General features: G+C 43.9%; 1 protein-coding gene across 6 annotated transcripts in view; it reads left to right on the forward strand.

Moving 5' to 3' along the window:
• Positions 1-10196: 10196 nt before the first annotated feature.
• The window catches only part of LOC124225247 (beta-galactosidase-1-like protein 2), a 46465-nt gene continuing 44103 nt past the window's right edge, over positions 10197-12558 (forward strand). For 2 of the 6 annotated variants that reach the window (XM_046637793.1, XM_046637795.1), the window contains exons 1-2: positions 10212-10326; positions 10532-10689. In XM_046637793.1, the coding sequence (XP_046493749.1) occupies positions 10643-10689 (47 nt within the window). In that variant the 5' untranslated portion in view covers positions 10212-10326; positions 10532-10642. Of the gene's footprint in view, positions 10327-10531; positions 10690-12558 lie in introns of all 6 variants that reach the window. The other 4 variants (XM_046637792.1, XM_046637796.1, XM_046637794.1 and 1 more) reach the window with 3 other exon arrangements.

Below are 12558 nucleotides of genomic sequence, written 5' to 3' on the forward strand. Positions count from 1 at the left end.
ATTTACCTGGTTAAATGCTTAATCCTTAGCAGGTTCTTATTCTCTAATAAAATGTACCTTTAGGCAGATATGAATAAAATAAAAACCAAATTTTATTTCTGTCTCTCCAGACTCAGTTGGGAGGAAGGGAAGGGTCTCTGGACTAAGAGAGTAAGGATTACTGCTCTCTGCAGGCCAGGAGAGCATTGTGTATGCTGACTGGCAAACTCCTGGGGTGTGTGTCTGTGTGTGTGTGTGTGTGTGTGTGTGTAGGAAAGGGGAATACAGGGGGCAGTGATCAATGACTTCAGGCATTTCCTTGCAGCCTGTGTGTCTCCAAGGTGACCTGGTGGGTCACATCCAGTCAGAGAAAGCAAAGTAATTTTCTTGTTTGGTTCTGACACGTGTGACAGCAAGGCCTGACATGGAGCACACTGTGTCTTATTACTCCTCAGCTATCTGGGCACAGTCAAAGCTCTTACTGATAGTAGGCAGATAGTAGTGAGATACGCCATACACACGTGAATAACCCAGCTAATTTTCTCAAATGACGCCATTGGAAACTAATCACATTCTTATAATCAAAATATAACACTTGGCCTAAATTGAAACCACTGAACTATAACAAAGTCTTCTCACCTTGTTAGATATAGTGCATGGGGGCTTCAAGAAATCTAGAAAATAATCTAGTGTCCAAAAGGAGAAAGGAACCTTCCTTTTTGGGATGAGCACAAAGGAGTCAGATTTATCTTCTCTCCCACTAATCTGAAGGGCTGGCTCATTGAAGGAGAATTCTATCATGTACCTACACAACTCCTACATAAAACTTTATTCTTTGGGGCTCTAGACTCAAACTCATGAAATTGATGGATAAACTGTAGACTAAGGGGAAAAACAGAAATAATAATCATGAAGATCATGACATGTTTTATATTTCAGATGTAATATATACATCATTTCTAAACTTAACAACAACCATTTTGTAGCTGGAAAACCACGGTTCAAAGAGGTGTTTGAATACATCTCTCTCTGATTTACACCTCTTCTTTTGTTATTATACCTCAGTTCCATACCTGTCAATCTTTTCCAAATATGAATGCAACCATACTGTCCAGAAGATGAACTCTCAGCGTGCATAGAGAAGAATGCTCACCACTTACAATTCTTTACCCAGCAAAACTGTCTTTCAAGGAAAACAAAACAGGGGCTGGCCTCGTGGCTAAGTGGTTAAGTTCATGTGCTCCGCTTCAGTGGTCCAGGGTTTCGCTGGTTTGGATCCTGGGCACGGACATGGCACCACTCATTGGGCCATGCTGAGGTGGTGTCCCACATGCCACAACTAGAGGGACCAACAACTAAAATATACAACTATGTCCTGGGGGGATTCGGGGAGAAAAAGCAGAAAGAAAAAAAAAGAAAAAAAAAAAAGAAAAAAACTCCAAAATACAGACTTTTCAGACAAAGGCCAAGAGATTTTATCATCGAAAGATCCACACATTGAAGGGAATTCTGAAGCAGCCTTTCTCAACTGGGGTTCCGTAAGAGAATTCAACCTTACAAAAAATGTTTTCAGTGGTTAGCTTCTAATTGTATTGTTCTAGATGTATATTAGGGAAATTAATTCATTGCAGACCATGGATGCCTCAGGGCATCACAGCTTAAGTCTCTCAAGGAACCACAGTTGAGAAAAGATGTTCTAAAGAATGTACAGTCAGCAGAAAGAAAATGACCCTAGAGGGAAGCTCTGAGACTTCAAAGGATGTGGAGCAAAGAAAAGATGGTGACAAATCTTTGAGTACATGTGAACAAACATTAATTCACTTAAAATATACCAATGTCGAATTTAAGGGTAAAGCCAGTATAAAATTGTAAGATTAGGGAAAATGTCCTGTAAGGTGGAGGAATATGATAGCAAAAGAGTGATCTAAAGTTTCTGTGATGCTCACATGTTAATTTTAGACTTTGTTGAAGATGGATGGTAATAAACTTAGCTTAACTGTTAACAGAATATACATAATGCTTGTAACTTTCAAAAAACTAAAGGGGATAAATAGAATGAGAAAAAAACAGCTAAAAACTCTAACAATAAAAGGTAAAAGGGAGTAGAAGATAAAGTAGAAAAATAAGTACAAGTAGAAAGTACATTTTAAGATAGTAGAAATAAACACAAATATATCAGCAACCACAGTTAATTTTGTAAATGGACTACACCCTCTAAAAGACAAACGTTGTCAGACATTATTAAAGAAAACCTAAATAAATGAGTTTTACAAGAGAGCCACCTTTAACATAAGGACACTAAATGATTGAATGTTAAAAGATAAAAAATATGCCGTGCTTATTCTTGCCAAAGAAAGCTGGAGTAATCACATTAATACCAGGCAAGTGGACTGGACAGCAAAAGGTGTTACTAGATCCAGAGGGTTATTACAGTGATAAAAAGGATGTAATTCATGAGAAAGAGGTAACAATTCCAGAGTTGTATCTTGCTAAAAATTTAGCCTCTAAATATATAAAGCAAATATTTCCAGTTCTATGCATAGAAAAAGACAAATAGAAGTGCTTTACACTTGAGAAAAGTTTTTGAAATTGACATATGGTTCATATACTATAAACCCCACTCTTTTAAAATTTACAATTCAGTAGCTTTTAGTATAGGATATTCACAAGGCTGTGTAACTATCACCATTGTCTAAATCCAGAACATTTTCATCACTCCAGAAAGAAACACTGTGCCCATTAACAGTCACTCGCCATGCCTCCTCCCCCTCAGCCCCTGGCCACCACTATCTACTGTCTCCATGGGTTCGCCTATTCTGAGCACTTCACATGCATGGATTCATACAATATGCAGCCCATTGTGATGGGCACTTAGCATTACGTTTGTATGATTTGTCCATGTTGTAGCATGTATCAGTACTTCATTCCTTTTTATGGCTGAATAATATTCCAGTGTATAGAGAGACCACATTTTGTTTATCCATTAATCAATTGATGGATATTTGAGTTATTTCCATTTTTTGACTATTGTGAATAATGCTGCTATGAACATTCATGCACAAGTTTTTGTGGGGACATATCTTTTCAATTCTCTTGGGTATATACCTAGGAGTGGAATTGCTGGGTCATATGGTAACTCTTGGTGGTGTAGTGGTTAAGAGTCATTGCTCTCATGCCTGCAGCCAGGTTCCCTGTCCTGGTCAGGGAACCACACCACCTACCTGTCAGTTGTCATACTGTGGTGGCTGCGTGTTGCTGTGATGCTGAAAGCTGTGCCACCAGGATTTCAAACACCAGCAGGGTCATCCATGGAGGACAGGTTTCAGTGGAGCTTCCAAACTAAGACAGACTAGGAAGAAGGACTTGGCCACCCACTTCCGAAAAAATTGGCCATGAAAACCCTGTGAATAGCAGTGGAGAGTTGTCTGATAGAGCACCGGAAGGGGAGAGGATGGTGCAGAAAGACCAGGCAGGGTTCTGCTCTGCTGCCCACAGGGTTGCTAGGAGTTGGGATCAACTCAACAGCACTAATAATAAATGATTTAATATTTTGAGGAACCCTGAAACTGTTTTCCTAAGTGGCTACATCACTTTACATTCCTACCAATATACGAGGGATCCGATTTCTCCACATCCTCACTAACACTAAATTTTGATCTATTTTTTGATTATGGCCATCCTAGTGAGTGTGAAATGCTATCTCATTGTGGTTTGGATTTGCATTCCCCTAAAAATTTGTCCTCTTAAACATTGAAGCCAAAAATATAGCAATGGAGTAGTGTAACTGAAATTTCATTTCATTATTTCTGAAATTTCATCTGCATCTCAGCCTCCGTTCTCACAGATACTAATTATCCTTCGGCAAGGGTCATATCAGAATGACTTTTCCTCTCAAGGCAGATCAACGTGTTCCTTCTTGAGCAGGTTCAAGCCAATAAGCCATTCCTTGCTTGGATGACTGCCTTTGTTGCTATTATTATCTGTAAAGTATGGCATTAAGGCTTTCTTTGCTGAAGTTTAAACAAAAAACTTTTTAGCATGTCTTAGCTGGCAGTCAGTCTTTCTGAAGATCTTGCATAAACTAAAGGGACAAGAGAGTTTAAGCGCCTTGTATGTCACGGAATTTGGTTTTGGTTGAAAAATGCTTACCTTATACTGTGCTGAAATTACCTTCTAAATACGGAGCTGGAGGTTATGAGTGAAACATACATTTGTAATTTCTAAATCATTTATGGCCTTAGCCATGTTTGTCCTTTGCCAATGACAATCACATGGCACCTTTCATTTTATAAGTATTTCTGAGTTTGCTGTGCTAGACTCAGAAATCATGGCAACAAAACAAAAGAGAAGCATAATTAAAATCATCATTCATTTATTATGCTCTCGAACCTTAACTTCTGTTTGTTTCTGTATGTCCAAATATCTGATACACAAAATATGGATATTTCTGAATATCACTAGTTGGTACACAGCAAAATATAATTCACGAAAAATGTTTTCAGTAACATATTTTGTAGAAGGAACTTCGCACCTGGGAGTCATAACTTGGGCTGATTTTTAAAATCCTACAGTAGTTGAAAAATGACTGAAAACAGGAAGAAAGAGCAATCATTTTGAGAAAGGTTCTTTTAGCTTCAATAGACTCAAAGCTGTAATAAATTGTCTTCTTAAAGTATTGTTGTAAGTCTGTCCTTGTGAACTTTGGTCAGTGAGAACAAAATGAGCCTAATTTTTGTTTAACACTTTCGTCTTTTCTTCATATGTTGCTTATTCTTTATTCTATCTGGATTGGACATGATTTATCATAGATATAGCTGCATATCATTTTGGAGCTTTTCCTCCTCATGAAATTTTGAGGTGGAAAGAATTCCCAAGGAAGACCTTTAGTCCAAGACTCATGGCTGGAATGAAATTAAGTAATAAAATTAAATTCGGTTGATAAAATGTATATTTTTTAATGTTATCACTGGTATATATCAAACAACCCTAAAATAATAAAAATTGTGATTTAATCATCTTTATTAATATACCTTATTTATATTTTTAAATTTATATGTTATATAAATATATATCTATATTTAATTTTTAAAAAATTATCTATTTCATATACATTTGTTGGCTCGAAGAGGATATAATATTCTTCCTTAGAACTTATAAAGCTAATGTACTCTTTTAATATTCTTATTAGCTATTATTTCCCTATGTGCATAAGTATTTGAAAGTTCTTGTTTTTGTACATTATATTAATAGTTTTCATAATAATCAGTAATCATTGCTTTATCTTACCAACAAAATTTTAATGTTTCATTTCACGTCAGATCTCAAATGTACACCTACCGTTTTTTTTTTCGGTGAGGAAGATTGGTCCTGAGCTAACACCTGTACCAATCTTCCACTGTTTTGTGTATGTGGGATGCCGCCACAGCATGGCTTGATGAGAGGTGTGTACATTCAGGCCTGGGATCCAAACCTGTGAACCCTGGGCCACCTAAGCGGAGCACGCGAACTTAACCACTACGCCACTGGGCCAGCCCCTGTATACCTACATTTGACAGTGAATAATCAGATATTGACATCAAATTGAAATAACAAGCCTAGTTCTCATTTCTGATAGTGTTACACTGTTTGTATTTGAAGTTAACCTAAGTGATCACTCTATCATGGAGAATGCAGTGATGCCTTCAATGATCCTAGACGCTGACACCTAGAGCCTGTCCTTCACCTGGTCACCAGACTGCATCCACTTCACCTACTCAAGGACATTGCTCCAGAGATTCTCCACAGTCTCTCCCACTTCACTAATTTTCATTCTCTTTTGATCATGCTGATAGTCAGCACACAAGCATGCTGTGGTTTCTCCCATCTAAAATAGAACACTACTCTTGACTCAGAGTCAAGCACCACCAGCAGTCATCCCAATTATTTATTCCCCTTTCTAGCAAATATCCTTGAATGATTTATCCATGTTCACTCTCAGATTCCTCTTTACACTTTCTCAACCCATTCCAGTCAGCTTCCCCAACCCTACCCCCACTCCACCGAAACTGCCTGCGTCATATTCACCAAAAACTCCACGTACTAAATCCATTTGTTGGTTCTCAGTCTTTCCTTAACTTGTCAGCAGCATGTAACACTGTTCATGGCTCCTTCCTCCTCGGTAACTTTCTCTGTCGGTGTTCAGAATACTGTCCTTTCTGAGTTTTGTTCCTGCCTTACTTGCTGCTCTTTCTTGTCCAGCTTTGCTGGATCCTCCTCTTTTCTCAGTGTTAGGTGTCCCGGGCTCATCCTTGGTCCTCTTTCTCTGTCCATATTTACTTCATTGGTGATCTCATCCAGCTTCATGCATTTAAATATCAACTCTCTGTCAACTCCTAAATTTATATCTCCATCCCAGACCTCTCTCCTCAACGTCAGGCTTGTATATTCAACAGCTTACATGATATCTCCACTGCATGTCTCATACCTCAGACTCAACAAGCCCACGCTGAGCCTCTGATATTCCCTTACAAAACCATTCCAGTCACAGCCTTCTCCATTTCAGGTTAGGGCAACTCCAGTTCTTCCAGTTTCTCAGACCCAATGTCTTGGAGTCATTCTTGAATCCTCTATTTCTCTCAACCTACAAGCAATCCAGGAATCACAGCAATCACCTTGTCTCTGCTTTCAAAGTACTTCCAGAAACCCAACACTCCTCACCACCTCCATTGCTACCCCCTCTTGTCTGAGCCAATGTCATCTCTCATATGCATTACTACAGTAGCTTGCTAACTGGCCTTATTTCTCCTACTCTTGCCCACTCCTGGCAATTCCCAACACAGCAGCCAGAATCATCTTTTACAGCAGAATTGATGTCCTGTCCAAAGCTTGCAATGGCTCCTCATTTCATTCAGAGTCAAAGCCCTGCTCTGAAAGACCCTATGTGATCATGTCCCTGGGCTTCTCGGACTCATCTCCTGCACTCCTTGCCCTCCCCTTCTCTTCCCACACGGACCTCCTTGCAGTTCACAGAATACCGTGTCTGGTTCCAGCCCGAGGGGCTTTGCTCTAGAGGTCCTCTCTGTCTGGACAGCCCCTGCTCCAGATGCCTGCATGCATGGCTGGCTCCCACCCTTTTCAGATCTTGCTTCATTAACACCTTCTCAGGAAGACCTCTTCTGTGCACACACCTCCCCACACACTCCCAAGCTCCCTTCCTTTATCTATTTTCTTTTCTGCTATGGAATTGATCACCTTTGAACATACTCTTACGTTTGTAAAGTTTTGCTATCTTTCTTCCTCAGCTAGAACATAAGTTTCAAAGGGAAGGGATCTTGTTTGGTCCACTGACGTATCCCAAGCACCTAAAACAGTATTCAGCATATAGTGGTCATTATGCATTTGTTGATTCCTTCTTAATGAACAAAACGTTGTTGAATTAGATCTTTAGCTTTTCAGCCTTCCAAAGACTGAGGCTTAAAAGTGGTATTTTTGGACCACCAAGGCGAACGATGAAGTTCAGTGCATCCTTTCCCAACTCACGCAGGCCTCTCCTAGTCCCACTGACACATCATTTTGCGTCAGGAGCCTTGATTACCTATCTTAACTTGGGTATGTTTTTTTTTCTTTTTCCAAGGCCAAAATCTCCTTCCTGAGACTTTTCTATTTTCGTTTTGTCTAGGATGAAATTGCCTTCCTTTATTCCCAGAAATTCCCACATGTTCTTAATTTCTTTGCTAAAGACTCTTTGGCAACTTGACATTGTAACTGGCCTTCCCATGTAACCCTGAGCAAAGGAGCTGGTGAGGGTGGGTGGGGAGGGCTGTTGTCTGTCCACGAGGAGGAAGCGAGGAGCAGGTTGTTATATTATGGCACTGGAGCCCAAGTGAATATACTATCACAGGACCCACATTTTGCATCTTGTTCTCATGACTTTAAGAGAGATTTTGCCGAATGTTTTCTCAAAATTCAGATGCACTATATTTAAGGCATTAGCACAGTGTGCTCAAAAATAAAATACATAAATGAATGAATAACTCATCTATAAACCTGTTTGTTACCTGTTAAAAATAAAAACAGCCAACGAGGTTGGTTTGATACGATTCTTTTTCTCCAGTGTCTCCACTGTACTTATTCCGAATGACTGCAGCTTTTCCTCTCCCCTGCGCTTCCTCATGTGTATTTCTATTTCCCAGTGACCGTGTGCGAGACATGAATGCTCAAGGAAGGAGCCATCCTCTCTGGGTCTGTTAGAGTTCTGACTTAGAGTGGTGGGCCTGAGGATATCAACAGGACTTCCTTTTCTTAAAAAAGCATTTCTTCTATTTTCTAAACCAGAACCCTTGACACTAGAAAGGCAGCCTGTGAAGATTTTGACTCCGTATATCAGGGATTCCTTTCCATCCCGTGTGCTTTGCCAGACCACTTTGTTTACTTCACCATTAGGCCGGTTCATTTCACTGGAGCTTCCGTTCCCTGAGATTTGAGTATTTAGTTGTCTGCTTTGGGTTAAGATCTCAAAGGAGTATCTTGCTAATATTTAAAAAATCCAAAGCCCTGGCTCCTGATCCGACATCTCAGATTAGAGCTATCTTTGTAGCACTCTCCGTGGCATCATTAAGTTCAGATAAGGTAAAATTGTTCTTAAACTGTGAGTAGGGTTTGTCGATAGTTCTGCACTTCCCAGAAGGTTAAGGGGTAATGATGGTTTTTGTAGCACTGAGTTATTGCATTTCTCTCCCATAAATAAAAGCAAGGGGTACTGGGATGGGCTAAGGATTTCAGAGTTCTTATAGCCCACGTTGACAAGTTTTTACTAATATCCGAACAAGAGTATGGAGATGCTGGTGTGGTTTATGTAACTTGAGGATATCCTGATGTTTAATAGACTGTACCACTGCTCAGCCATATTGCCAGCAGTGAAGGGTGAACGTGGGGTGAGTGTCTAGCACGGGCCTCCACAGGTAAAAACGGGGGTTAACCTTTGACACTTTCTCCATATGCCTCATGGGCTAGCTTTTATCCAAAAATATTTTCTTTATAGTCTTAACAACTATCAAGCAATGATATATGTTACAAAGTGGAGAAAAGGTTCTGATTTAGGAGAGTGTGCTGAGCAGGGCGGCGCGCTCTCTGCAGGTCTCTAGGACCGTTCCTGGCCCAGCTGTCAGAACTGCGCTGTGCAAAGCCCCCATCCATCCTCTCTTTGTGGCCGGCTCCCCCGACCCTAGTTTATTTGTTTCTTTTTGCCTTTCCTTGGTTTAACTTCTGCTACTTGACTAAATATTTGCTTAATGCGAGAAAAAGGACCCTTCACACTAAAGTCTGCCTTTGTTCCAAGAAGTAAAATCTCATTTTCTTCCTATCAGCTTTACAAGGTCAAAACTTGTAAATGGAAATGGTTTAAGAACACGCAATGGGGGATATTTTCAGAAACCTTGATACTCTGAAAAGACAGCCTCCCTAGAAAATGTTTCAGATTTTCTTTCAGTAAAATCTGAATTTTGTTTTCGGGATGGGCTGGGTTTGTGATTGTTAGAAAGCATAAGTTTCGCCCAAATGTTACACAACATCCTTGTGACATAATTCTGTGCAGAATAAGTATTTTATTCGTCCTTTCCTAAAATGTGAGGCGTTTATCTGGACTTTTTTAAAATAAAAAACTGAAAGTGCTGGGAGTCAGGACCGGAGTAACACTTGTGGAGACCACAGGCGGAAAACATTCTGGTGCGCGCCCGGGCCCCTCCCCCCCGCTATTCAAACATGAAACACAAGCAGCCATAAAATATGTCTAAAGGAAATTCTACAGTGTTCTGGCTTTTCACATAAGTCACTACTACTTCAAAATTTTTTCTCTTCAAAACTTGAACTGTTTTAAAAGGCTGCGTTGGCTTTGCAGGCGCCTTTACGACACGCTTGCCGCAGCAGCGCGGCGGGGACTACTCGACCGCTGCGTTCCACGGGCGAGCAAGCGCCGCGCAACGCGCGCCCAGCGCTCCGCACCTGCTCGCGCCCCACGTGCAGGAGCACAGCTTCCGGGCCGCGCGGGGCCGCGGGGAGCCGGCGCCCGGCCCGCCCGCGCCCGCCGAGGCCCCGCCCTACCCACTCTGGGCCCTCGGCGCCGGGGCGGGGCCTCGGGCCGCAGCCAATGAGCGCGGGCGGGCCCGGCGGGCGGCGGCCCGGTTGCCCAGGCGACCAGCACGCGGCCCCGCCCCCGCGTTGAGCCTCCCGCGCGGCTGAGCGCAGGCTGGAGTGGGAGCTGGTCCCAGAACGCCGCGGACGCGCGATGACCACGTGGAACCTGCGTCGCAGGCCCGGCCGCGCGCTCGGACTCGTGCTGCTGGGGTTCTTGACTTTGCTGGTGCTCCGCAGGTGAGAGAGAGCCCCGCCCACAGCTGCCCGACTCCAGACCCCAGCCCTCCACGCCTCGAGTCCCAGTCTCCCCTCTTCGCCGAGGAGGCAGCCCCGGGAGTCGTGTTACCGCGACCCGCGAGTCCCGAGTTCCCTCTGGGAACAGCCCTCCAGCCTGTTCTCTCTTGGAGCTCCCCAATACCCCGGATTCCCTCTGCGCCTCCAGGCACGCTGCTCCTGCCTGGAGATCCAGGCCTCTGGGTGACGCCGGGCGCTGCCCTCCCAGTCCCCGGGCTTCTGTACCCTACGGCTTCCCCGCTCTTTCTCCGCGCCTGGGATGCCGGGCTCTGCTTTCCTCGTGGATACTCCCAGCCGTCTGAGAAGGTTAGCAGAACTAGCCTTCAAATCCCTCTCAGATGTACGCCCATCACTGCCCGGCCCCCAGTCTTCCTTGGGGAACCCCCTTCTGCTGTTCTCCCAGGTCCCCACATTTCTTAGCGAGCCTGCTGGAGGCTTCTCGAACATTCAGCAGAGGGCAGAGGCTAGAGCTCCAGTGCTCATACCCATGGTCGGTTTAGCCTGCCTAGGCAGTCATGAAAATGCTGTCCTCTGGGTCCTCCGAGATCCTCGGCCCTGGATTGATTTGCCCTGTTCTGGGATTGATGTGTCTTCTCTCTCCACTTTGTCACCATTCACCACCTCGCTCCTCCCCACCTCCCCTTACAAAATGTTGTCTGTGGCAGGTGGCTGCACTTAGTGATAGAATGTTTTATCCCCTAGCCTGTGTGGGTGCCCTAGCCCAGAATTTTTCTAAACTGTATGTATTTATACGATTCTATAGCTCTGACCGTATTTTTCAGGTTGATGCCTGGCACTTTCCATATTCAAACCTGCAGTGTTGCTGGGAAGGCAGACCAGCAGTGTCAAATGCTTTGCCACTGAGAGTTAATGCTGGAGAAGCTGAAGACTGAGCCACTGGAACTGAGGGCTGGCACACTGCCCTCAGCTTTATCTTTTGCTGCTTCTCTGTCCTTCTTGTTAGTTAGTAGCTCTGAACTTCCCCTGGGAGATAGACACATTTTTGATGGAGATTAACATCTGAACACTGCCACAACAGCACATTCAGAAATTCTTTCCAGTTACATCTTTAGAAGTCTTAGATCTCTTCTTTGTTTTGGAGATAGTAAGGATGTCATACTATCATTTGGGAGAGGGAAATGGTGCTCTTCTCACTCTTGGCCCAGAAAACTTAAGATGTGTTTTGTTTCCCCAGTTGTCCCCAAGAGTTTTCCCCATCTTGTCTGTGGTCTCTACCCATTCCTCTTTGAAGATGGTCCTGGCTCTTGTAGGATGCTCTGCCTTCCTCCTGGTGCAAGGCTGATGCAAACCCCAGAAGAATTACTCACTGTAGAGGCAGCAGGAGCCTCTGGCATGGAGTCGGGTATCAGGGAGTCCATACCCGGAGGGAAAGGCCAGAGGTAGAAGTAGCTTGTGGCTTGCCTGTTTTTGGAAGTTAAGGATACGGCAGTCCATGCAAGGGACCCAGACAGGTCGTTATGTGGGGCGGCACTCAAGGGCCTGGGATGGGCCAGGTGGGTGCAGGAAGGAGGCCAGATGCTTGTGGGTGTCAGGCAGCTGACTGGGTTGTGAAGAAGCCTGAGCTGCTCACAGGTGAGTTAACCATCTCCCCATCTGGGTTGGGTGGCCACAGTAGGAGTCAGTCGGAGCCTTATGGAGTAGCCTGGAAATGGCAATAGAGAATGAATAGCTGTGACTTAAGCCCGTGGAAATAGTTTGAAATGCTTAAGAAAGTCATTGTTTTTCCTGCTATCTCTTCTTTCTCAGCAGGTAGAACAGAGGCCAGAGAAGCTCTGAACCAAGTTCACGGCCGTCTCTTACAGTCCTTTACAATACGTGTCTTTGGGGCATCTTTTTGATTGTACCTTCATGGGCCCTTTCTACCCAACTCCTTCAGTCCAGCTTGGGCTGGACACGGAGGGTTAGCTCTGGAGGCCAGAGGAGAACAACTCTGTCGCTTCCTTTTCTACCTTAGTCCAGCTTTGCCTGAGTCGTTAACTGAGCGGGAGGCAGGAGCCTGCCCAGCTGTTGTTGGGAATGTGGATGTGGCCAGTGGAATATAGGCTGCAGGGGCACTGGCCGCTCGGTGGGCAGCGCCATGGAGGGTGGGAGAGCAGTCCTCTCCTGCGCCTCGGGCGGCCCGTGGAGGGTGGGGAGCAGTCCTCTCCTGGGCCT

Source organism: Equus quagga, chromosome 14 (assembly GCF_021613505.1).
Source record: "Equus quagga isolate Etosha38 chromosome 14, UCLA_HA_Equagga_1.0, whole genome shotgun sequence".
NCBI classification, from domain to species: domain Eukaryota; kingdom Metazoa; phylum Chordata; class Mammalia; order Perissodactyla; family Equidae; genus Equus; species Equus quagga.